At 47.1% G+C, this 26819-nt stretch overlaps 1 protein-coding gene across 4 annotated transcripts in view; it reads left to right on the top strand.

The window, feature by feature from the left end:
- The window catches only part of GPR143 (G protein-coupled receptor 143), an 87348-nt gene that overhangs the window by 36225 nt on the left and 24304 nt on the right, over positions 1–26819 (top strand). For 3 of the 4 annotated variants that reach the window (XM_072744981.1, XM_072744983.1, XM_072744980.1), the window contains exons 6-8: positions 1200–1308; positions 2650–2767; positions 3194–3428. In XM_072744981.1, coding sequence (XP_072601082.1) covers positions 1200–1308; positions 2650–2767; positions 3194–3428 — 462 coding nt within the window. Of the gene's footprint in view, positions 1–1199; positions 1309–2649; positions 2768–3193; positions 3429–13983; positions 14124–26819 lie in introns of those variants that run through there. The other variant, XM_072744982.1, reaches the window with a different exon arrangement.

The following is a 26819-nucleotide window of genomic DNA, read 5'->3' as shown; positions in this document are numbered from 1 at the left end:
GTAATGCCCTGTGTGGTCCTTTCTGGAATTCTCTGGGACAACCGACCTCATTTGTCATCCTCCAGAGACAGAGGTACAGTATGCTTGGAGAAAGCAAGCAGGTTGAATTAATAAAGTGAGCAAGCCTGTGTAATTATAGGCTACACCAGTTCTTTGCCCAAGGTGAATAGCTCCAGGAGTGAGGGACTTTACGTTTCCATCTGGGCTCACTGTGGGTCTGCCCTGCATGTGCCCAACGAGCCCCAGGAGTGCCCTTGGAAAGTCGTGGAGGTCAGAGGAGTGGAAGGAGAGGAATGAGGAGCAGGGTGGGCGGGATGGAGTCTGGCCTGGATTGTGGAGAGCCTGGCTCCTCCTGTGATGTGCTTGGCCTGTCTTTTCTCAGTCTGGCAGGAAACAGGAAGTGGAGCACAGGAAATGAGTCAAAGGCAATGGTAAGAACTGGATAAGGAGGATGTTGTGAGCCAGCAGAAAGTGCTGGAAAGACCGCTAGGCTGAGGACGGGGACTTCCCGGTCCTCACTGCATCCTCAGGGAAGCATGATGGGGAGCAAGCCTCCAACCTCAAGCCCCGTGGATCTCTCAAGTGCAGAATGAGAAGATGACAATGAAGAAATGCATCTTTTTTTTTTTTTATCCCTAAGACGCTATTTATTTGACAGAGTGAGCACAAGCAGGGAAAGCAGGAGGGGGAGTGGCAGACTCCCCATGGAGCAGGGAGCCCAATGCAGAGGATCATGACCTGAGCTGAAGGCCGACGCTTAACCAACCGAGCCATGCGGGTGCCCCCAGTGTGCATTATATGTATAATAAAAAATATAAACCTTTGAATACAGTTCTTGAACTTGTAAGATCCAAATAAAATCTGGAACTTAATAGTGAAGCGCCATTGCTAATCTCTTTGTGACAAATGTGAGCCTAGGTGTGTTAAGAGGTTGACATTGGAAGAATGTGGGTTCAGGTCCATAGAAAGTCTCTGTGCTATCTTTGCAGCTCTTGTGGAAGTCGACAGTGACTTGAAAGTGAAAGTTTGAAAACCTGCATCCTCAGCTTGGAAGCTGGGAAGGAGGAATGGCAACACCTTGCTGTGCCTCATGCCCTGCTGCCTTTGTTTACGGGCTTCTATCCTCATGGACTCCCTTCCCTGTCACTCAGGAAAAGTAAATAACGAACATTCCATGCACTTCTCCTTTTTTTCCACAGTGGCCTCTTTACTTAAAGGAAGACAAGGCATTTACACAGAGAACGAGAGACGGATGGGAGCCACAATCAAGATCCGATTTTTCAAAATAATGCTGGTTTTCATTATTTGGTAACCTTCTATTTTATTTTATTTTACTTTACGTTACTTTACTTTACTTTTTATTTTACTTTACTTTTTATTTTATTTATTTATTTATTTATTTTTGAAGATTTTATTTATTCATGAGAGACAGAGAGGCAGAGACATAGGCAGAGGGAGAAGCAGGCTCCACATAGGGAACCCAATGCGGGACCCCAGCATCATGCCCTGAGCTGAAGGCACTGAGCCACCCAGGCGTCCCTATTTTATTTTTTGTTAATTGCCACTGGGAAGGGATGTGCGGTCAGCTTGCCATTTCGCTTTTCCGATTGTGACCTGAAAGTTGCAAAGAGAAGAGTCTTTGAAAGGAAATCTTTGTAAGGATGCCAGGGGCCCTTTAAGGAAGTACACATGAGACAGGAAGGCAGGTCCACAGTGTATGAAGTCCTGGGAAGATATTTCCATCTACTCAGATTATATACAAAGCCCTTGGCACAAAAAATCTCGGGTTTGCTTTTGTTACATCCCAGATGTGCACCCAGTGTTTAGTCCCACTGCTAAGGTGAACTCTGAAATAAAGCGCTGGACCAAGCTTTTAACATTTACCCATTTCTATCAGTCTTGACCCCAGGATTCCTGTATTTGACAAGACATAAGCGCCAGAGCATGTTTTTTGGTGTGATGACTCAGGGTGTGGTCAAGAAGCAGAGAGAGTCAATTTTTCTCTCCTCACTTTGCCTCACAATTGCCCGGCATTCTGCCCAAAGTTTCAGGTGGATGCTTTCAAATGGATCGGTAACCAATGCAAAACAGATGGGAATCAGAACACCTTTTGCTAGGGTGAATCAATACTTTTCCAAACAAGGTGTGCCTTTGTGGTGTTAATAACTTACCTGATAGGAGGAGGTTTGTTTGGATATCCTCCTAGGAGAGACGGAAATTATCTCCCTCTAAAAATACACTCAGCTCATCATTTTAAATTTCGTTGGTCTACCAACAATAACATCCAAAAATTCAAACCTTAAGATAGCAAGAGTTGTTGGGGTCTCCCTCAAAATGTTACATTACTCTTCAAATGAAAAACGAATTTTGGGTAGTTTGACAGAGTGCTAGATGTACCTTACACCTGATGGGGTGTTGAGTGTCATTCACCCTTGGACAGATTTACCGATCTCTGCTTTAGACTTGAGACAAGGAGTTACATCTCCTAAATTGAATTCTGGATGCACTGGTTCTTCCTTGCTGCTGAAGTGGATCTTCCTCGTCCCCCAGGACTTGTTGGTCTTGGAAGACACATTCCTTGACCCCTAGCATTTAAAAATGAATTGTATCCCATCGGCTCTTTACCCTGGGTTGTTTTCTTTCTGACAGTTGGTTGCCGAACATCATCAATGAAAGCCTTTTATTCTATCTTGAATTGCAACCAGATGTCAGTGGAAGCTCTCTGAAACCTGTCCGAAATGCAGCCAGGACCACGTGGTTTATTATGGTAGGTCACTCTTGATCTTTAATTTTTTTCTTGGAAAGTAGAGGTCGAAAGGAAAAGAACTGCTCTGAAGTATGATGTATGAGTTTAATAGGTTCCTTGGTACCTCCATCAGGTTTGGAAATACTAGCTAGCTAGTCCTAATCGTTGTTGGGATCATTATTAAACCAGCATAACTCCCGGTACATCAGTTTGGCACAGCGTATCAGACCTTTCAGGCAGACTCAAAATATCAGGGAATTTAACTCGAGGAAATATTTCAGGCACCCTGGAAGGTACAGCCCCTGAAGCCGATCTTGGTCTTGCCCCAGACCAGGCAACCAGGTCACTTCCCAGCAAGTCAGCCCAGTGGGCATCCCAGTGGACTTTGTGCTCTGATTCCCACCATATCGCACTGAGTGACCCATGTCGTTTTGTCCCGCCTCCCAGGGAATACTGAATCCAGCCCAAGGATTTCTCTTGTCCTTGGCCTTCTACGGCTGGACAGGATGTAGCCTGGATTCTCAGTGCCCCAGGAAGGAGATTCAGTGGGAATCAGTGACCACCTCTGCTGCCGAGCGGAACTCCCTGTCCCCAGAGGGCTCCCGCAAATGTCCCCCCTCTGGCAAGGTGGCGCGTGTCGGCGGGCACAATTCCGACGAGGCGCTCAGCATGTTGTCTGAAGGTAAGCCCTGTCTGCCGAGGCAGGTAAATTGCAGAGTCCCAGGGCATGCCGGTAGGCCATTATCGAACCAACGAGGTGACATGGTGTGGGACAGGTGTCATCACACCTATGAGAGTTACGGTCGCTGACATGGAGGCTAGTCTGGCATGTTGTCACCCACCTCTCTTTTTAATATTTTCATGGCATCTGCCGGTCAGTTACTGAGCACCGTAGCCTTGTGTGATTGTAAGCGGTGTCCGCCTTGGCTGGGTGGCTTCATGCATAGGAGATCGGTGGTCACTCCAAACCGGTTCCAGGTACAGATCGGTTTGCCCAGCTCACGTGGGGCCTTTGCAGGTAAAAAGCCAGTCCGCCGGTGCTGACTCTGCGGATCTGTCCTTTTCATTTAACGACTCCAGTCCTGTGCTTTTCAGACTGCTCTGTGGTCATCAAATTGGGTTCCCTGATGTGGTCCTTTAGACATCTAGGAAATTATTCAATTCCAAAATTTGCATGAAAATCCGTGGAGAAATTGTACATAGTGAAATGTGTTGGTAGCCAAATACTAACCCACCCAGGCCCAGCAACTGTTAACTTGTCCTACCAGTTAGCTGACGTGTGCATGGAGCGTGGAGTAACATTCACCTTGGTTGAAGGGAGGCCTAACCTGAGGTGGGAAGATGAGCTAGCTAAAAACCCTACATTTTCAGCTCCTTAGCCATGTGAAACTGAATTTCCTGGATAAGGTGCTATCAGATCAAAGCACAGGAAAGGTTAGCTGTTCAAGTGGTGGCTATAATTTTATGGTAGTCCATTGGTTGTGGTTTTTTTTTTTTAAAGATTATTTTAAATTTATTTGTGCATGGGAGACACAGAGAGTGAGAGAGGCAGAGACACAGGCAGAGGGAGAAGCAGCTCCCTGCAGGGAGCCCGATGCGGGACTCGATCCCAGGACCCCGGGATCACACCCTGAGCCAAAGACAGACACTCAACCGCTGAACCACCCAGGCGCCCCTCCATTGGTTGTTTAAAAAGGAGCCGGAGTCAGGTGAAGAGACAATGTTGAAGAATGTTGACTGAGTATGTTCTGGGACATAGAAGCTTCTCCACGTTTCCTCCTGCTGACATCAGGACTAGCAGCAATGCTCGTCTCCTGTCAGCCTCTCGCCCCCTCTACTGTGTCTGTCTTCTGAGCAGGTTTCTCCTTCTCAGCACTGTTGGCATTTGGGGCTGGGGGATGCCTTGTCCTGAGGGCCGGCCTGGGTGGTTAGATTCAGTGCTCAGTGCCCGTAGCACCTTCCTGATTGTGACACCAGCTCTGTTTCTAGACATCAACAAATATCCCCTGGAGGCACAGTGAACCCAGTTTGGAACCAACGTCTCAGGATAATTAGGCGGTCCGAAAGCTTGGATCCAAACATTGGCTTCCCCAGCGTGTTGTTTGAGCTAAATGCACACACACACATACACACCCACACACATGTGTGAAGCCAAAGACAAACACCACACAATCCAGACAACTTTGTACGGAAATAATGCTGGAATTTGAGAGCAGGGAAAATACACAAAGGCTAATTGCAAGTGACTTTAGAGGGAGTTTTTTTTGGTTTGGTTTGGTTTGGTTTTCCATTCCTTCAATTCAGAATACATTAAAGCGGGGTTTGTTTTCAGGTGACCAGCTTGGTCTATTCTTGGGGCCAAAAAATACAGTGATGAATCGATGGATTAAATCCCTGAGATGAGTATTGTCTGGTTGTAATTGGAAGCCTCGAAGAAAAACAGTCTTTCTGGTGAAAGCTAAAAGTCAGGGACTGTGCATTTATCGGCCTTCTATCTGGTCTATCTAGACTTTCTATCTAGCAAATCATTCATCAAGGATGAGAGAACCACCAAGTGGAGTTGCTGTTAGCCTGCTACCACCTGGGGAATGAGGCAAAGAATTTTCCCTTCATCTATTCGGTTTTGCTTGGTTCCCAGCCTGGTGTTTCCAAGTGGTTGGGCCCATCTTTGGAAGTCAAGTTAAATGTTAGAAATGACAATAAGAACCATCCCAGTGTGCCCCTGCCCCGGTCGCCACCGATGACAGAGATCAGTGAGTGTCTCTCTGCTTTTGTGCCCTCAGTTCGCTGTCGCGCAGATCTGCCCCCAAGGTAGGAAGTATCCACACAGGGCTTCTCAAGAAAGCAAAGGCAGCCTGTAGAAAGCTGGGCCTGGATTCCTCACGGCTGCTGTCTCTCAAACTTTCCTTCTGTTCCCCTTCCTCGTGCCAGCCCTCAGCAAGGCTGACGTAAGGGAGGAGTTCGTGGCCCTGCTGGGGTGCCCAGGGGCTCAGGTGGTGAAGAGTCTGCCTTCACTCAGCTCATGATCCCAGAGTCCTGGGATCAAGCCCCCCCCCCCCCCCTTCAGGCTCCAAGCAGGGAGCCTGCTTCTCCCTCTCCCTCCGCCCCTTCCTCTGCTTCTGCACACTCTCTGTGTGTCAAATAAATAAAATCTTTTTTTAAAATTTTTATTTATTTATGATAGTCACACACACAGAGAGAGAGAGAGAGGCAGAGACATAGGCAGAGGGAGAAGCAGGCTCCATGCACCAGGAGCCCGACGTGGGATTCGATCCCGGGTCTCCAGGATCGCGCCCTGGGCCAAAGGCAGGCGCCAAACCGCTGCGCCACCCAGGGATCCCAAATAAATAAAATCTTAAAAAAAAAAAATCTACAGCTGTGCTGTCGTGTGACGAAGAGTTTGTCTTTGAAACTTTACTCCATTTGGTTAGTCAATGTATATTCAGGAAAATAGTGCAATAAGGAAATCTTTTAAAAATGCTCTTGTTGGGGCAGCCCGGGTGGCTCAGTGGTTTAGCGCCACCTTCAGCCCAGGGTGTGATCCTGGAGACCCGGGATCGAGTCCCACGTGGGGCTCCCTGCATGGAGCCTGCTTCTCCCTCTGCCTGTGTCTCTGCCTCTCTCTCTCTCTCTCTCTCTCTGTGTGTGTGTCTTTCATGAATAAGTAAATACAATCTTAAAAAAAAACAAACTTCGTGTTGGGGCAGTTGCACAGGTGCGGATGTTGGCATTCCCTAGTGAGGTGCCTCACACTTGTAGCTGGAGAGAAGATCGGCCCTAGTCACATGTAGGTGTTGCCTCCCTCCTATGCTTTTTGTTTTTGTTTTTTTTTTTAAATTGAGACATAATTCACATACTATAAAATTTATCCTCCTAAAGTGTACTTTTTTTTTTTTTTTTTTTTAATGATAGTCACACACAGAGAGAGAGAGAGGCAGAGACACAGGCAGAGGGAGAAGCAGGCTCCATGCACCGGGAGCCCAACGTGGGATTTGATCCTGGGTCTCCGGGATCGCACCCTGGGCCAAAGGCAGGCGCGAAACCGCTGTGCCATCCCATCCTAAAGTGTACTTTAAACTTCACTGGGTTTTAGTATATTCACAAAGTTGTGCAGCTAATTCCGGAACATTGTCATCACTCTGAAAAACAAGCCCTGTACCTGTTTTCAATGCCTTCCCATCCCTACCTCCCCTCAATCACTAATCTGCTTTCTTTCTCTGTAGATTTGCCTCTTCTGGAGATTTCATCTAAATGGACAAATATTTGTCTGGCTTCTTTCACTTAGCATCGTGTTTCAGGGTTCATCCACGTTGTAGCTTGAGTCAGAACTTCCATCTTTTTTTTTTTTTTTTTTTGACATTTTATTCATGAGAAACAGAGAGGCAGAGACACAGGCAGAGGGAGAAGCAGGCTCCCTGCGGGAAGCCCAATGTGGGACTCGATCCTAGGACCCCAGGATCACAACCTGAGCTGAAGGTAGATGCTCAAAGCTGAGCTACCCAGGTGCCCCCAGAAGTTTGATCTTTTTATGTCTGAATAATAGTGCATTATATGGATAGAGCCATAGTTGGTTCTGGTGATAGTGACCAGTGACCTCTCACAACCCTGCCAAGCCTTGTGCTGGGAGCTGTGTGGAGTGTGGGGACCAGAGCCTGCAAACCTGGATCTCAAGGGTCTCACAGTCTGTTGGACAAAAGAAAATAGCTAGGAATAGGGGCACCTGGGTGACTCACTCAGTTGAGTGTCTGACTCTTGATCTGGGTTCAGGTCATGATCTCGGGGTTGTGGGTCAAGCCTTGTATATGGCTCTGTTGTAAGCAGGGAGCCTGCTTGGGATTCTCATTCTCTCTATCTCCCTGTGTCTCTCCTTGCTCATGTTCACTCTATCACTCTAAAAAAAAAAAAAAATCTAGGAATAGAATAAGCTATGGAAATGCCAGTTTGAGAAAAATTTGGAGGAAAAAGAAAGCATATAAGGAACACTTCTGGAGAAAAACAAGGAATACAGTCAGTATTTTTGATGTGGAAAGAATATCTATAATAATAGGAGCTATTGATTTAGAGCCATAGTGATGTATATCAGGCTTTTTGAGGAATTTTGAAGCTCAGAGTAACTTTGCAAACTTAACCACTGTCATCTGCAAAAGTATACGGTTGAGGTGCAAGTGAGGTGGCAGTTAGGCTCTTTGGTTTGTATCTGGTCATCCTTGGAATCTTTTAAAATTGGTCCTTAGGGATCCCTGGGTGGCGCAGCGGTTTGGCGCCTGCCTTTGGCCCAGGGCGCGATCCTGGAGACCCGGGATCGAATCCCACGTCGGGCTCCCGGTGCATGGAGCCTGCTTCTCCCTCTGCCTATGTCTCTGCCTCTCTCTCTCTCTCTCTCTCTCTGTATGACTCTCATAAATAAATAATAAAAAAAATTAAAAAAAAATAAAAAAAATAAATAAATAAAATTGGTCCTTAGATCCAGTCTGGGACTTTATATAGTAATCCTGTGCAGGACTTTGCTAAGAAGAGCAAAGAGGGACTTCATTCAGAATTAAATCACTTCAATGTTTTGCTGCCGAGGACACTTTAGCATGTTTGTGAAGGTCTTCACATCAGACTTTTGGCTGGCTGTCACCACCACTGCCTTCTGGGGACAATTTCAGGATTCTCTCTAAGTCTTAAGTGGTCAGTGTGTCTCTGGGCCCCCTCGTCCCCACTTGTGTTTTCTTTCTTGCTATCACAAGTAAATAAAAGCTTTTTTTCCCCTTTCTTTTAAGGAGTTCTCAATCTGGATCCTTCAGTGCATATATTGAAACAGAACGTAGAGTTTACTTTTAACCTTTCACCATGCAGGTGCAAATGAAGCCCTTACTTATTTTTTTTTTCTTGCTTATTACAACTCCAATACAGTTAACATACAGTGTTCTGTGTCAGGTGTACAATATAGGACTCAACAATTCCACTCATTACTCAGTGCTCACCATGATAAGTGTACTCTTCATCCCCATCACCTATTGCACCCATTCCTCCACCAGCCTCTCCTCTGGTATCACCAGTTTGTTCCCTGTAGTTAAGAGTGTTTTTTGGTTTGTTTCTTGTTTGTTTGCTTGTTTTGTGTCTTAAATTTCACATATGAATGAAATCATAGGGTATTTGTCCTTCTCTGACCGACTCACTTTACTTAGGACGCTATACTCTCTAGCTCCATCAGTGTTGTTGCAAATGGCAAGATTTCATTCTTTTTTATGGCTGAGGAATAATTTGGTTGTGTGTGTATGTGGGTGTATACACACCACATCTTTTTTTTTTTTTTTTTTTTTTAATTTATGATAGTCACAGAGAGAGAGAGAGAGGCAGAGACACAGGCAGAGGGAGAAGCAGGCTCCATACACCGGGAGCCTGACGTGGGATTCGATCCTGGGTCTCCAGGATCGCACCCTGGGCCAAAGGCAGGCGCCAAACCGCTGCACCACCCAGGGATCCCCACACCACATCCTTATCCATTCATCTGTCAATGGACACTTGAGCTCCTTCCATAATTTGACTATGATAAATAATGCTGCAGTAAACATAGGGGTGCATATGTCTTTATGAGTTAGTGTTTTCTTAATCTTTGGGTAAATATTCAGTAATGGAATTACTGGATCATATGGTGATTCTGTTTCGATTTTTTTTTTATTATTATTCATGAGCGACACCGAGAAGCAGAGACATAGACAGAGGGAGAATTAGGATCTTTGCAGGGAGCCCGATGTGGGACTCAATCCCGGGACCAGCATCACTCCCTGAGCCAAAGGCAAACACTCAACTGCTGAGCCACCCAGGTGTCCCTATTTCGCAGTTTTTGAGGAACTTCCATACTGCTTTCTCGAGTGGCTCCACAGTTTGCATTCCTGCCAAGAGTGTGCACGCGGATTCCTTTTTTTCTATATACTTACAACACTTGTTTCTGTGTTTTTTATTTTAGCCACTCTGACCAGTGTAAGGTGGCATCTCCTTGTGGTTTTGATTTTCATTTCCTTGATGATGAGTGATGTTGAGCATCTTTTCATGTGTCTATTGGCCCTCTGGATGTCTTCTTTGGAAAAATGTCTGTTTATGTCTCTGTCCATTTGTTTAGTCGGATTATTTGTGGTTTTGGTGATGGTTTATAAGTTTTTTATATATTTTGGATACTCACTCCTTATTGGATATGTCCTGTGCAAATATCTTCTCTCATTCAGTAGGGTTGTTTTTTAGTTTTGTTGATTGTTTCTGTCACTCTGCAGAAATTTTTTTTTTAAGATTTTTCATTTATTCATGAGAGACCAGAGAGAGCGAGAGAGAGGCAAAGACACAGGCAGAGGGAGAAGCAGGCCCCATGCAGGGAGCCCAATGTGGGACTCAATCCTGGGTCTCCAGGATCACACCCTGGGCTGAAGGCGGCACTAAACCGCTGAGCCACCCGGGCTGCCCTGCAGAAAGTTTTTATTCTGATATAGTCCCAATAGTTTATTTTTGCTTTTGTTTCCCTTGCCTCTTGACACATATCCAGAAAAATGGTGCTGGGCGCCTTTGGCTTGGATCATGATCCCAGGGTTCTGGGATCGAGTCTTGTATCAGGCTCTCAGCAGGGAGCCTACTTCTCCCTCTGCCTCTGTGTGTCTCTCATGAATAAATAAATACAATCTTTTAAAAAAAAAGAAAGAAAGAAAAATGGTGCTATGGCCAATGTCAGAGAAATTACTGCCTGTTGCTCTCTTGTCGGATTTTTATGGTTTCAGGTCTCACATTTAGGTCTTTAGTCCATTTTGAGTTTATTTTTGTGTTTGGTATAAGAAAGTGGTCCAGTTTCATTCTTCTACATATTGCTGTCCAGTTTTCCCAGCACCATTTGTTGAAGAGACTGTCTCTTGCTCATTGTATTTTTTTTCTTCTTTGTCGAAGATTAATTGACCTTATAGTCAATGGGTTTATTTCCGGGCTCTCTATTCAGTTCTGTGGATCTGTGTTTCTGTTTTTGTGCCAGTATCATACTGTTTTGATACTATTAGTATATCTTGACATCTGGGATTGTGATAGCTCCAGTTTTGTTCTTTTTCAAGATTGCTTTGGCTATTCTTGTGTAGTTTCATACTAATTTTAGGATTATTTGTTTTAGTTCTGTGAAAAAAGCTGTTGGTATTTTGATAGGCATTGCTTTAAATGGAGTAGTAAGGACATTTTATCAATATTTGGTCTTTCAATCCATGAACATGGAGCATCTTTCCATTTGTTTGTGTCATCTTTAATTTCTTTCATCAGTGCTTTATAGTTTTCGGAGTACAAGTCTTTTACCTCTTCAGTTAAGCTTATTTCTAGGTATTTTATTATTCTTGGTGTAATTGTAAATGGGATTGTTTTCTTAATTTCTCTTTCTGCTGCTTCATTATTAGTATATAGAAATGCAATGGATTTCTGTATATTGATTTTGTAGCCTACAATCTTACTGAACTCATTATCAGTTCCAGTAGTTTTTTGGTGGAGTCTTTTGGGTTTCTACATATAGTATCTGCACATTATGAAAGTTTTACTTCTTCCTTACTAATGTGGATACCTTTTATTTCTTATGTGATTGCTGTGTCCTAGGACTTCTGGTATTATTTTGAGTAACAGTGGTGGGAGTGGACATCCTTGTTTTGCTCCTGATTTTCAGGGAAAAGCTCTCAATTTTTAACCATGGAGTATGGTGTTAGCTCTGAGTTTTTCATATATAGACTTTATTATGTTGAGGTATGTTCCCTCTAAACCTACTTTGGTGAGGACTTTTATCATGAATGGATGTTTGGCTTTGTCAGATGCTTTTTCTGCATCTGTTGAAATGATCATATGGTTTTTTATCCTTTTTTTTTGTTGTTGTTGAAGTGATATATCCCATTGATTGATTTGGGATATTAGTATTGAACCATCCTTGCATGTCAGCAATAAATCCTATTTGGTCATGGTGAATGATTTTTCTAATATATTGTTGGATTCTGTTTGCTAGTATTTTTTTTTAGGATTTTTGTATCTATGTTATTTAGAGATGTTGGCCTGTAGTTCTTTCTTTTTGTGGTGTCTTTATCTGGTTTTCATATCAGGGTAATTCTGGCCTCAGAGAATGAATTTGGAAGCTTTCCTTTCTCTTCTATGTTATTCTTCAGAAGAGTAGCTATTAACTCTTCTTTAAATGTTTGGTAGATAGATTTTGCCTGTGAAATCTAGTACTAGACTTTTTTTGGGGGGGAATTGGTTACTGACTCATTTTCATTATTGGTAATTGGTCTGTTAAATTTTCTGTTTCTTTCTGATTCAGTTTTAGGAGGTTATATGTTTCTAAGAATTTGTCCATTGCTTCTAGGTTGTTCAGTTTGTTGGCATACAGTTTTTAATAATAACCTTTAACCTTTATATTTCTGTGGTGTTGGTTGTTACTTCACCTCTTTCATTTCTGATTTTGTTTACTTGAGCCCTCTTTTTTTTTTTTTTTTTTTTTTATGAGTCAGGCTAAAAGTTTATCAGTTATTTGTTGATCTTTTCAAAGAACCAGCTCCTGGTTTCATTGATCTGTTCTTTTTGTTTGTTTCTATTTTTGTTTATTTCTGCTCTAAATGTTTGTTATTTTCTTCCTTTTGAATTTGGGTTTTGTTTGTTCTTTTGGTAGCTCCTTTAGGTTTATTTTTCATTTTTTAAAAATATTTTTATTTATTTATTCATAGACACACAGAGAGAGGCAGAGACACAGGCAGAGGGAGAAGCAGGCTCCATGCAGGGAGCCTGATGTGGGACTCAATCCTGGGTCCCCAGGATCACACCCCAGGCTGCAGGCGGCGCCAAACCGCTGCGCCACCAGGGCTGCCCGCTCCTTTAGGTTTAAGTTTAGGTTGTTTATTGGAGATTTTTCTTGCTTCTTGAGGTAGGCCTGTATTATTATAAATTTGCCTTCAGAGTAACTTTTGGTACACCCAAAAGATTTGGTACCAATGTGTTTTCATGTTTGTTTCCATGTATTTTTTATTTTTTTCTTTGATTTCTTGGTTGCCCCATTCGTTGTTTAGTAGCATGTTTTTTAATCTCCATGTATTTGTGCTCTTTTCAGATTTTCTCTTGTGGTTGATTTCTAGTTTCATAGTGTTGTGGTCGCAAAAGATGCATGATACAACTTGAGTTCTTTTTAAATTTGTTGAGGCTTGGTCTGTGGCCTAAGATATGGTCTCTTCTAGAGAATGTTCCATGTGCATTTGTAAAGAATGTGTATTCCACTGTTTTAGGATGGAATATTCTGAACATATCTCTTAGTTCCACCTGGTCCAGTGTGTCATTCAAAGCCACTGTTTCCTTATTGATTTTCTCTTTGGATGGTCTATGACTCTTTTCCCTTTGTAAAAGTTGACTTTTAAATCACAGCATTTTGGCTGTTCAGGGCTCTTATGAAGCTTTCTCCCAGTACCCCAACCTGTCTTTATACATCTTTTTTTTAGGATTTTATTTATTTATTCATGAGAGACACAGAAAGAGAGAGGCATAGACATAGGCTGAGGGAGAAGCAGGCTCCATGTAGGGAGCCCAATGTGGGACTCGATCCCAGGACCCCAGGATCACACCCTGAGCTAAAGGCAGATAGATGCACTTAATGGCTGAGCCACCCAGGTGTCCCTATACATTTTCCTTACATTTCTTTTTCTTTTTTTTCTTTTTAAGATTTTATTTATTTATTCATAGACACAGAGAGAGAGGGGCAGAGACACAGACAGAGGGAGAAGCAGGCTCCATGCAGGGAGCCTGATGTGGGACTAGATCCCCGGTCTCCAGGATCACACCCCAGGCTGCAGGCAGCGCCAAACCGCTGGCTGCGCCACTGGGGCTGCCCTACATTTCTTTTTTTTAAACTCCTGTTCTTATTTGGGCTTATACCCATTAACTCAACTGATAAGGAGGAAGAAAGTAGTAGTTAAGGCCAAAATAATGTTTATCTAAAGAATGCCACTTAATCAATCTATTACATATGTTTAATCACTACATATTCATGTATATCTATTAATCTGTCATATGTTTTTCATTAAGTGTATTTTATCATTTGTTCTAATTGTGAATTTACTCTTACCATAAGCTCATTTATATTTTAATCTGTGAGTAATGAGCAAGAATAGTAACCAGACCTGTGATGTTTACTTCTAATCTAATCTCAGTTACTGTCCTTGTTATGATAACAATATCATCCTCTCTCTTCTACTCACATTCTAACCCCTCAGAAGATGCTTCTTAAGTAAACCTGTTGCTGTTAACGCGGAGTAACAAGATAGAACGTTCTTTACAAGCAGAGACGACATGTTCAGAGCACTTTCTTCTTGGGAACAGCAAGTGGATTCCACAAATGCTGTTTGGGGAGGAGGCCACCTCACTTCTCCTGTGTCTCCACTGAGGCCCTGAAGCTCCTCCCACTTCCCACTGTATGACATTGAGATTGTCTGAAAGCACCTTTGACCAGAGTGTGTATACTCCAGTATCGCTATGCATTCCATTCTCCATCTGGCATTCATACCTGATGTTTGAACCCTTGCACCTGATAAGTGACCATTGGTCACTTGTAACAATGTTAAATTACAGATTTTTAACGGAAAATTGGTGGCAGCTCATGGCTAACTGAAGGCCTAAACTGAAAAATAAGAGTAATTAGTTATAATATTTAAAGAATTCTTAGTAATGTAAGAATTGGGAGCTATGTCAGTGATATCTCTGTTAAAGTTGGGAAAAAGAAGAGTTTGGATCATCAGCATTTTTTTGTTTAAGATTGTGTAATGAATTATGCTCCCTGTCTTTGAATCATAGCAGCACTTGTTAAGGTTATCAGAAGCTAGGTGACATATGAGCTAAGTATAAGGAATGGACGAGCCATGCTGGAGCTGTCACAGTGACCTCAAGGAAGGCTTAGCGTAGCTGGCCTCAGAACTGTTCAGTTAGCCTCGTCCAAGTGAGCGGACAACAAGGCCTTCTAGCAAATCTCACTTAGTATTTGTCTACCTCTAATAGGGTGCTAATGATGGTCCTTTTTCATAAGATTGAATAAATCTGTATGCTGTGTACTTAAGTAGTGCTAACATTCAACGAGTGCTAACTCTAGTAATAACACACCATCTTACGTGGTTGTAGTTTGAGGGGAGAATGGGGAAATATTTGTGAGGAGTGGAATTCAGAAGCAAAACACGAGAATGAAAATTTCTAATCTGCATCTAAAATATCAAGGCAGTTTAGTTTGAGCTAAAGGGAAAGAGCCCAGGGCAGAGTGATCCCTTGCAGGAGACTCTGGTTATTTTACCCCAGGCAATGTGCTGCTGCCTCTTCTAATGTGGTAATTTTAGGATTGAGCTCTGCCTTAGTCTTGGGCTGTCTCCTTCCTCCTCCCCCGGCCCCCCAGCTCCTTTGATACTGGTGTTTTTAGGAACCAAGAGCTACGCATAATGCAGAATATACTGTTGGGGAGAAAAGACCCAGAGATAGAATTCAAAGCAGTTAACACAGTTAGCTTCTGTGTTTGTGCTGTTGTGGTGAATTGACTTATTCATCATGTTCTGAAGCATCTATGACTTTAGGATTCACTCCAAGGCCAGTAGGCTCACCTTAAACCTCCATTAGTATCTGATGTGGTGTTGGGCACTTACTAGGAACTTAACTTCTAGAAGTTAACTGAATTTGATCTTCAACAAAGGTTTTTTGGTTTGTTTTTGTTTTTGTTTTTCTTTAAGATTTTTTATTTCTTTCTTCATGGGAGACAGAGACAGAGAGAGAGAGAGACACAGGCAGAGGGAGAAGCAGGCTCCCTGCAGGGAGCCTGACGTGGGACTCAATCCCGGGACCCCAGGATCATGCCCTGGGCCAAAGGCAGGTGCTCAACCGCTGAGCCACCCGGGCGTCCCACTAGTTAAGGTTTTTAAGGGAGACTTGGATTTGCTTAAAAGACTCCTACCCAGTGCATCAGTGCGGGAGAATTGGTTTGTTGATCGCCCTTTGTGGCTCTGGCAAGCTTCCACTGAGGGGATCTGTCTGTCATCTCCGAGGACAGTGTTATGTAAGATAGCATCTTCAGAAGGAATTGGAATTTCCCTCAGAACTAAAAGTCAAGGGATCCCTGGGTGGCGCAGTGGTTTGGCGCCTGCCTTTGGCCCAGGGCGCGATCCTGGAGACCCGGGATCGAATCCCATGTCGGGCTCCCGGTGCATGGAGCCTGCTTCTCCCTCTGCCTATGTCTCTGCCTCTCTCTCACTGTGTGCCTATCATAAATAAATAAAAATTAAAAAAAAAAAAAAGAACTAAAAGTCAAGAAAAACTTGGTTTTTATCTTATGAACTCCAGAAAAACTTAAAATACTTTCTCTTAACGTGAGTATTAAATGGTTTTAGTCAAATGGTCAAGTCTCTCTGGGCCTCTTTTAACCAGGACACGTTTCTCAGAAGGTATGAGTTTCTTTTTTTTTTTTTAAAGGATGAGTTTTTAAGTCTGTTACTACCATGGGCATTGGGGGGGGTGCAGAAGGCGGTGTGTGTTTTTCAGGAGCTCGCTTCACCAATGCCTCCGAGGTCGGCCTGGATCAGGTGCCCCCGCGCTGTAGGAGAGGGGCCAGGAGTGTTTCTGGTGGGAGGGGCGGGTGCCTGGGCAGAGCAGGAGGGGCGTGGCCACAGCGGAGCTCAGGGGTGGGGCCCTGGTGGGAGGGGCGGGGCCCTGGTGGGAGGGGCGGGGCCAGCGCGGAATTCAGGGGTGGGGCCCTGGTGGAAGGGGCGGGGCTCTCGTGGGAGGGGCGTGGCCAGCGCGGAGCTCAGCGGAGCTCATCCGCCATGCCACTGTACGTCCCACAATCCCATCTTATGGCCGCCATGTCTCCGTGTGCCCCACAATTCAGTGTTTCAGCCAGCCTGGGCAAAGTTTCCCAGAATCCTGGTGGAAGTGTCCTTCCCTGGTGGAAGGGGCGGGGCTCTTATGGGAGGGGCATGGCCAGAACGGAGCTCAGGGGTGGGGCCCTGGTGGGAGGGGCGAGGCCAGAGCGGAGCTCAGGGGTGGGGCTACAAGGAGGTCAGATACAGGGCCCTGGCAGGAGGGGCGTGGCCAGAATGAAGCTCGTGGGTGTGGCTGGGGCAGGAGGGTAGGGGTGTAGCCCTGGTGGGAGTGGCGTGGTCCTGGTGTAGAGGTGGGGCCCGGGCTGGGCAGGAGAGGCGTGGCTAGAACACCCTTCCCACAATACATTGCTTCCCCTACTATTCCCCACCCCTTCCACAATCCACTGCCTCTTCCACAATATTTTGCCTGTCTCACCATCTCACCTTTCCCATATTCCCATTTGGCTTTTGCCATTCCCTGCCGCTCCCACGTCCTTGCTTTTCTCACAATCCATTATTTCTCTGACATTACCCGTCTCTCCCACAGTGCATTGCTTCTGACACCTTTCCCACAATCCAATCTCTTGCCACAATGCGCCATCTTTCCTATAATCCCTTGCTTTTCTCCCAACATGCCCCAATGCTCCCAAAATTCAGTTTTCCAGCAGTCATGTTCCATCTTTCCCACAATCCATTGGTTCTCTCAACATGCTCCTAGGTCCCACAATCCATCTCTCACCCACCATTCACAACTTTCCCACAATCCATTGCTTCTCCGAGCATGCTTCTCAGCTCCCACAATCCAGTCTTTCAGCCGCCATGTGCCATCTTTCCCACGAGCCAATTCTCGGCCACCATGTGCCAGCTTTCCAACAACCCTTTACTTCTCCAGCATGCCCCTGTGGTCTCACAGTCCATTCAGCAACCATGCACCATCTTTCCCACAATCCCTTGCTTTGCCCAGCATGCCTTTTAGCTCCCAAAATCCAATTATCCACAGTCATGTTCAATCTTTCCCACAATCCATTGCTTCTCATAGCATGCCCTCTAGTTTGCATAATCCTATACTTGGGCGGCCGTGCTGCATGTTTCTCGCAATCCATTGCTTCTCCCAGCATGCCCCGCTGCTCCCACAAACATTACCACCATGCCACTGTACGTCCCACAATCCCATCTTATGGCCGCCATGTCCCCGTGTGTCCCACAATTCAGTGTTTCAGCCAGCCTGGGCAAAGTGTCCCACAATCCTGTGCTTTTCCCAGCATGCCCCATAGCTCCCACAAACATGGCCGCCATGCCTGCGTGCATCCCACAATTCAGTCTTTCAGCCAGCATGGGCAATGTATCCCACAATGCATTGCATCTCCCAGGTTGCCCCACAGCTCCCACAAATATGGCCAGCATACCCCCGTGTGTCCCAAAATTCAGTCTTTCAGCCAGCATGGGCAATGTATCCCACAATGCATTGCTTCTCCCTGCAGGCCCCACATTTCCCCACAACCTGTATTTTAGCGGCTATGCCTCATCTTTCCCACAATTCCTTGCTTCTCCCAGCATGGCCCTCAGTTCCCAAAAACATGGCCGCCATGCCACTGTACATCCCACAATCCCATCTTATGGCCGCCATGCCTCTGTGTGTCCCACAACTCAGTCTTTAAGCCAGCATGGGCAAAGTGTCCCACAATCCCTTGCTTCTCCCAGCATGCCTCACAGCTCCCACAATCTTATAATTCATCGACCATGTGTCATCTTTCTCATAATCCCTTACTTCTCCCAGCCGGCCCAAAGCTCCCAGAAACATGGCCGCCATGCCCTCCTGCATCCCACAAATCAGTCTGTCAGCCAGCTTGGGCCTTGTTTCCCACAATGCATTGCATCGCTCAGGTTGCCCCACAGCTCCCACAAATATGGCCGCCATGCCCCCGTGTGTCCCACAATTCAATCTTTCTGCCAGCATGGGCAATGTATCCCACAATGTGTTGCATCTCCCAGCAGGCCCCACAGCTCCCACAATCCTGTATTTCAGCAGCCATGCCTCCACTTTCCCACAATTCCTTGCTTCTCCCAGCATGCCCCTCAGCTCCCACAGACATGGCCACCATGCCACTGTACCTCCCACAATCCCATCTTATGGCCGCCATGTCTCCGTGTGTCCCACATTCAGTGTTTCAGCCAGCCTGGGCAAAGTGTCCCACAATCCTGTGCTTCTCCCAGCATGCCCCATAGCACCCACAATCCTATAATTCATCGGCCATGTGTCATCTTTTCCACAATCCCTTGCTTCGCCCAGCATGCCCCATAGCTCCCACAAACATGGCCGCCATGCTCCATGTTTCCCACAATCCATTGCTTCCCCCAGCATGCTCCTCTGCCCCCACAATATATCCTTTTGGCCGCCATGTACCTGTACGTCTCACAGTCCTATCTTTCAGCGGACATGCCCCTATGTGTCCCACAATCCCTTGCTTTGCCCACCATGCCCCATAGCTCCCACAAACATGGCCGCCATGCCCCCGTGCATCCCACAATTAAGTTTTTCAGCCAGCTTGGGCCTTGTATCCCACAATGCATTGCATCTCCCAGGTTGCCCCACAGCTCCCACATATATGGCCACCATGCCCCCGTGTGTCCCACAATTCAATCTTTCTGCCAGCATGGGCAATGTATCCCACAATGTGTTGCGTCTCCCAGCAGTCCCCACAGCTCCACCATGTGTCTTTTCCACAATCCCTTGCTTCGCCCAGCATGCCCTATAGCTCCCACAAACGTGGCCGCCATGCCTCTGTGCATCCCACAATTCAGTTTTTCAGCCAGCTTGGGCCTTGTATACCACAATGCATTGCATCTCCCAGGTTGCCCCACAGCTCCCAAAAACATGGCCACCATACCACTGTACCTCCCACAATCCCATCTTATGCCACTATGCCCCCGTGTGTCCCACAATTCAGTGTTTCAGCCAGCCTGGGCAAAGTGTCCCACAATCCTGTGCTTCTCCTAGCATTCCCCATAGCTCCCACAATCCTATAATTCATCGGCCATGTGTCATCTTTTCCACAATCCCTTGCTTCGCCCAGCATGCCCCATAGCTCCCACAAACATGGCCGCCATGCTCCATGTTTCCCACAATCCATTGCTTCCCCCAGCATGCTCCTCTGTTCCCACAATACATCCTTTTGGCCGCCATGCACTTGTACGTCTCAGAGTCCCATCTTTCAGCTGACATGCCCCTATGTGTCCCGCAATCCTTTGCTTCTCTGGGCATGGCCCTCAGCTCCCACAAACATGTCCGCTATGCTACCATGTGTCCCACAATCCCATCTTTCTGCCGATATACCCCTATGTGTCCCACAATCTGTGGCTTTTCCCAGCATGCCCCTCAGCTCCCACAGACATGGCCACCATGCCACTGTACCTCCCACAATCCCATCTTATGGCCGCCATGTCTCCGTGTGTACCACAATTCAGTGTTTCAGCCAGCCTGGGCAAAGTTTCCCAGAATCCTGTGCTTCTCCCAGCATGCCCCATAGCACCCACAATCCTATAATTCACCGGCCATGTGTCATCTTTTCCACAATCCCTTGCTTCGCCCAGCATGCCCCATAGCTCCCACAAACATGGCCGCCATGCTCCATGTTTCCCACAATCCATTGCTTCCCCCAGCATGCTCCTCTGCCCCCACAATATATCCTTTTGGCCGCCATGTACCTGTACGTCTCACAGTCCTATCTTTCAGCGGACATGCCCCTATGTGTCCCACAATCCCTTGCTTCACCCACCATGCCCCATAGCTCCCACAAACATGGCCGCCATGCCCCCGTGCATCCCACAATTAAGTTTTTCAGCCAGCTTGGGCCTTGTATCCCACAATGCATTGCATCTCCCAGGTTGCCCCACAGCTCCCACAAATATGGCCACCATGCCCCCGTGTGTCGCACAATTCAATCTTTCCGCCAGCATGGGCAATGTATCCCACAATGTGTTGCGTCTCCCAGCAGGCCCCACAGCTCCCACAATCCTGTATTTCAGCAGCCATGCCTCCACTTTCCCACAATTCCTTGCGTCTCCCAGCAGGCCCCACAGCTCCACCATGTGTCTTTTCCACAATCCCTTGCTTCACCCAGCATGCCCTATAGCTCCCACAAACGTGGCCGCCATGCCTCTGTGCATCCCACAATTCAGTTTTTCAGCCAGCTTGGGCCTTGTATACCACAATGCATTGCATCTCCCAGGTTGCCCCACAGCTCCCAAAAACATGGCCACCATGCCACTGTACGTCCCACAATCCCATCTTATGCCGCTATGCCCCCGTGTGTCCCACAATTCAGTGTTTCAGCCAGCCTGGGCAAAGTGTCCCACAATCCTGTGCTTATCCTAGCATTCCCCATAGCTCCCACAATCCTGTAATTCATCGGCCATGTGTCATCTTTTCCACAATCCCTTGCTTCGCCCAGCATGCCCCATAGCTCCCACAAACATGGCCGCCATGCTCCATGTTTCCCACAATCCATTGCTTCCCCCAGCATGCTCCTCTGTCCCCACAATACATCCTTTTGGCCGCCATGCACTTGTACGTCTCAGAGTCCCATCTTTCAGCTGACATGCCCCTATGTGTCCTGCAATCCTTTGCTTCTCCGGGCATGGCCCTTAGCTCCCACAAACATGTCCGCCATGCTACCATGTGTCCCACAATCCCATCTTTCTGCTGACGTACCCCTATGTGTCCCACAATCTGTGGCTTTTCCCAGCGTGCCCCTCAGCTCCACCATCCCTTCTTTTGGCTGCCGTGACAGCATGTGTCCCACAATTCAGTCTTTTGGCCGCCATGCTCATATGTCCACAATCTAATCCTTTGGCCCCCATGCCCTCCTGTGTCCTACAATCCAGTCTTTTGGCTACCATGCCCCCGTGTGTCCCACAATCCAATATTTTGGTCGCCATGCCCCTGTATTTCCCACGGTCCCATCTTTCGGCCACCATGCACCTATGTGTCCCACAATCCATTGTTTCTCCCAGCATGCTCTTCTGCTCCCACAATCCAATCTTTTGGCTGCCATGCCACCATGTGTCCCACAATCCCATTGTTTGGCCACCATACCCCTATGTAGCCCACAATCCATCGCTTCTTGCCGCGTGCCCCTCAGCTTCACCATCCATTCTTTGGCTGCTGTACCGCCATATGTCCCACAATCCCATCATTCGGCCATCATGCCCTTGTGTGTCCCACAATCCCATCTTTCGACTGCCATGCACCTATGTGTCCCCACAAGCCATTGTTTCTCCCAGCATGCTCTTCTGTTCCCACAGTCCAATCTTTTGACCCCCATGCCGCCGTCTTCCACAATCCAATCCTTTAGCCACCATGCCCTTATGTGTCCCACAATCCAGTCTTTTGGCCGCCATGCCCCCACGTGTCCCACAATCCAGTGCTTCTTCCAGCCGGCTCCTCAGCTCCCATAATCCAGTCTCTCCTCCTCCATGCCCTTATAAGTCCCACAGTCCATACTTCTGTCCGCTGTGTCCCATGTGTCCCACAGTCCAATGTTTTGGTTGCCATGCCCCTGTATATCCCACAATCCCATCTTTCAGCCTCTACGTCTCCATGTTTCGCACAATCCAGTGCTTCTCCCAGCATGCCGCATAGCTCCCACAATCCAGTGTTTTGGCCGCCATTCCACCATGTGTCCCACAATCCCATCGTTCAGCCACCATGCCCCTATGTGTCCCACAATGCATTGCTTCTCCCAGCGTGCCCCTCAGCTCCCGCAAACATTGCCGCCATGCTCCATGTTTCCCACAATGCATTGCTTCCCCCAGCATGCTCCTCCGCTCCCACAATCCAATCTTTTGGCTGCCTTGTCCCCATGTGCCCCACAATTCAGTGTTTCAGCTAGCATGGCCAGTGTGTCCCACATTACATTGCTTCTCCCAACAGGCTCCTCAGCTCCCACAATCCAGTCTTTGCACCTCCATACCCCTTTGAGCCCTACAGTCCATACACTTCTGCCAGCCGTGTCCCATGTATCCCACAATCCCATCTTCCGGCCGCCATGCCCCCACGTGTCCCACAATGCATTGCTTGTAGCGGCGGCCACACGCTGCCAGAATGCATTGCGCCTGTCCCACCACGCCCGCTCCCGGCGTTCCCTGTGTCCCCCCAAGGCACGGTTTGCCGCAGCATTGCGCATGCGCGCCACGGCGCATCGTTCCGTCAGTGTTCGGTCCCCCACGATGCTCTGCTCCTATTTACGCCCGGGGCTCGGTGGTTGAGCATGTGCCTTGGGCTCAGGTCGTGACCTGGGGGTCCCAGGATCGAGTCCCACGTCGGGCTCCCTGCATGGAGCCTGCTTCTCCCTCTGCCTGGGTCTCTGCCTCTCTCTCTCTGTGCCTCTCATGAATAAATAAATAAGGAATCTTTAAAGAACTTCTTTATTCTATAAACTCCTTATTGTTCCCGCAATTCCATGTTTCTCCCAAAATTTCCTTCTCTCCCCCACGGGCCCTTGTTGTTCACCGTTTCCTACCGTTCCCACAATACTCTTATTCTCAAAACTAGGTTCCATCTATAGTTCGTTTTCTTCCACGATTTTGGACTCTTTTGCCTGCCGCAAACCCCCACTTTCACCAACCAGTTCTGTTTTGTACCGCGTTCCCTTGTCCCCCCTTAATTTTTCTGTCCCTGGGTCAGCTGTGGAGCCCACAGTCCCCGTTGTCCCCACAATCCTCTCCCCGACGAGTCTCCCAAGTACGGTGTCCCCCACAATTCCCCTTTCCCTCCTAATTCCCGTGCCCTCTCACGATGGCCCTTTCTCCCGTAATCTTGTACTCTCCCCACAATTCTCATTTCTCTCCCATCACCCATTTCCCCACGATCCCATGTCCCGACTGCTGTTTCCCCCACAGTTGCCCTTCCCCACCCACGTTTCTCTTTCCCTCTCCTGTTCCCGTGTTGCTCTGCACTTCCCCGCCTCGCTCCCAATACCACGTTTCCCTACAGCATCTTCCACGCGGCTCATCTTCTCTCCCACAACCCCGTGTCACACCCCACAGTCCCCCATCTCTCCCAGAAAACGGTTTTTCCCAGAGTTTATTCTCTCTCCCAGGATTGCCCCCTCCCTCCCACGATGCTGCTTTTCCAGCAACACCCTGTTCCTCTCACAGGTCCCTTGTCTCCCACAGTTCTGGCATCTGTCCGTGCTCACAAATCTGCATTTTTCTCGATAGTTTCTGTGTTCTGGGGCACATTTTATCTTCCCTGTAGTTGTTTCTCCCACATTCTTTGTTCCCCTAATTTTTTGTCTCGTACTTGTCTGCGTCTCCTGTAGTTCTCTATTCTCCCGCTATTCCCATCTGTCCCTTGATGCTCCATTTCTCCCGCAGTTCCCTTTCCTAAGTTCTCCTTTATCTTGTACAACCCCTCCTTGTTCCCACAGTTAACACTCTTTCTCCCCAAACCCTGTGTTACTCCCACAACCCCATGTCTTTCCCACAGGACTCCCTCCCAGAATGCCTTCGAGATCTCCCTTAATTCCTGCCCTTCACAGCCCCCCTTCATGCCCATGATCTCGTCTTCCCCACAATGCCCTTCCGCAGAATTCCCCTTTCTCTGCCATAAGCCCGTGTCCCCACCATTTCATTTCTTTCCAGATGCTCTTTCCAGTAATCCCCGCTCTTCCCACATGCCCTGTCTCTCCCACAGTTCCTCTTCCATCCCACAGCTCTCTCGTTCACTTCCTTGTCATTCCCACACTGCTCTGTCTCCCACAACTCTCTCTAGTGTCCTGCAACTCCCCTTTCTTGCACAGCGCTTGCTCTCCCGTAACCCTTTGGTTTTCCACAACTTACTGTTCTCTCCTACAGTTTGGTTATTTTGCTGAGTGGTTTCATTATTTTAAAAATTGCAACATAATTAACAGTATTAGTTTAAGGTGTAATTCAGCAACTCTATGCTTTAGTGCTCATAAATGTAGTCTTAATCCCCTTAACCTATTCCACCCATCCCCCCACGCACCTCCCGTCTGGTTACCGCCAGTTCTCCATATTTAACAGTCTGGTGTTTTTGTTGATCTCTTTTGTTGTTGTTGTTCATTTGTTTTGTTTCTTAAATTCCATAGTGAGTGAGATCATATGGTACCTGTCTCTGACTCCTTTCACTTAGCATTATACTCTCTAGATCCATGTGTGTCATTAAAAATGGCAAAATTTTATTCTTTCGTTTGGCTAAATAATATTTCATTGCATGAATATACCCTATCTTCTTTATGCACTCGTGTATTGATGGGTACTTGGGTTGCTTCCATGATTTAGCTGTTATAAATAATGTTATAATAAACATAGGGGTGCATATTATCTTTAAAAATTAGTATTTTTTAACTTAGTGTCTTTCACTATGGAAGTTCCCCAAAAGCTAAAAATAGAACTAACCGTGATCTGGCAATCGCACTATTAGGTATTTACCCAAAGAATACAAAAATACTAATTCAGAGCGATCCTTGTGCCATGATGGTTAGAACAGCATTATCTGCAATAGCCAAACTATGGAAACAGCCCAAGTTCCACTGACTGATGAATGGATAAAGCAGATCCAGTGGAAAACCGCATAATATAAAGAAAGCATGAGATCTTGCCATTTACAACATCACGGGTGGAGCTGGATGTTGAGTGAAATAAATCAGAGAAAGACAAATACCGTATGATTTTGCTCACATGTGGAGTTTAAGAAACAAAGCAATTGAGCAAAGGTAAAAAGCAAAAGAGAGAGAGAGAGAGAGAGATGCAGACATAGATTCTTCACCATAGAGAACAAACTGTTGGCTACCGGGGGGGGGGGGGGGGGGGTCACTAAGCGATGGGGCTGAAGGATGACGCTTGTGCTGACGAGCACCAGCTGCTGTGTGGAAGCGTTGAATCACTAGGTTGCACACCTGAAACTGCTATTACACTGTGTGTTAACTAACTGGAATTTAAATAAAAACTTAAAAATAAATGTCAGTAGACAAAAGGAAAAAAAATACTGCCTGCCTATCCCAGAACTCTTCATCCCCCCGCCCCCCCCCCGTGCTTTCCCACCATTCCCCGCCTCCGTAATACTACATCTCTCTCTCAGTTTCTCTTGCTCTCCCTAATACCTCTTTCTCCGTCACGATCTTTTCAGGTTTCCACGATTCCCCCATCTCCTCTACCATCCCTTTGCTCACATAATTGCATTTCTGTCCCACAGGTCTCCCTCCTTTTCCATAATCCCTGGTCTCACCCACCATCTCCTGTCTCTTGCGCGATTCCTGCTCTCCCAGTCCTTCGTGTCCCTTTTGTCCTCCTGTGCCTTGTCTCTCCCACAGCTTCCCACCCTGCCTGTAACCTAGTTCTCTCACACTTGTTCCCCACAACTTCCCACTTCCTCCCACAATTCTGGGCTCCTCACTGCCCCTCACAAACCTGTGTGCTTCTGCAATGCAGTATTCGTCCATCTCCTGTCTTTCCTAAACTTCTTTCTCCTCGAGTACTCTGTCCTCCCGTGATGCCTTCTCACAGTTGCCCGTCTGCTACACGTCTCTTCCCCACAATGCTGTTCCCCCCCAGTTCTCTCTGTCACCCCCCCAGCTCTCCCCATGCTGCATTGCTCTCCCACAGCTCCCCATTCTCTCCAGAATTCCCCCCTTTCCCGCAGTTCCGTTCTCTCCTATATCCCCTTGTGTTCCCCACGGGTCTCTCGTCCACGGTCCCCCGTCACTCCCACAGTCCTTATCTCAGCCCCGGGTCCCTGTTGTGTCACTGGCCCCCCTGAGTGCAGCACTAGGTGGCCACATGGAGGCTAGTCGCCCGGGAAATGTGGAAGAGAACACACCGCGGGGCTCCAGCTCTGGTTGCACCCCCAAGGTCAAACTCCACACCTAGAAGGAGACCTGGGCCCGGGTGCCACATGTTCTCCATGGCTCATGATGCCATGAGACGGGGCTCTGTGATCTAGGGCTTCGTGGCTTTCAAGGAATCCAGGAACAATAGCCGAGGGAGGGAGCAAGAGACATCCAGTGCGCACCTTCTAAATCTCAGATCTGCACGGGGCCAGGAAGTTCCCAAAAACCTGCGTGGGCTTGCGGCCTCCTGGAAGAGGGCCCCTCGAAGGGGGCTGGCCCTTGGGGACCGTGAGCTTGCTGGTGTCTGTGTATCGGGAAGGACACTTGTCAGGTATTCACACTTGGCTCCAGCAGAGCATTAGTGCAAAT

The sequence above is a fragment of the Vulpes vulpes genome, chromosome X, assembly GCF_048418805.1.
Source record: "Vulpes vulpes isolate BD-2025 chromosome X, VulVul3, whole genome shotgun sequence".
NCBI lineage: Eukaryota > Metazoa > Chordata > Mammalia > Carnivora > Canidae > Vulpes > Vulpes vulpes.
This window is presented reverse-complemented; position numbering and strand designations above follow the sequence as displayed.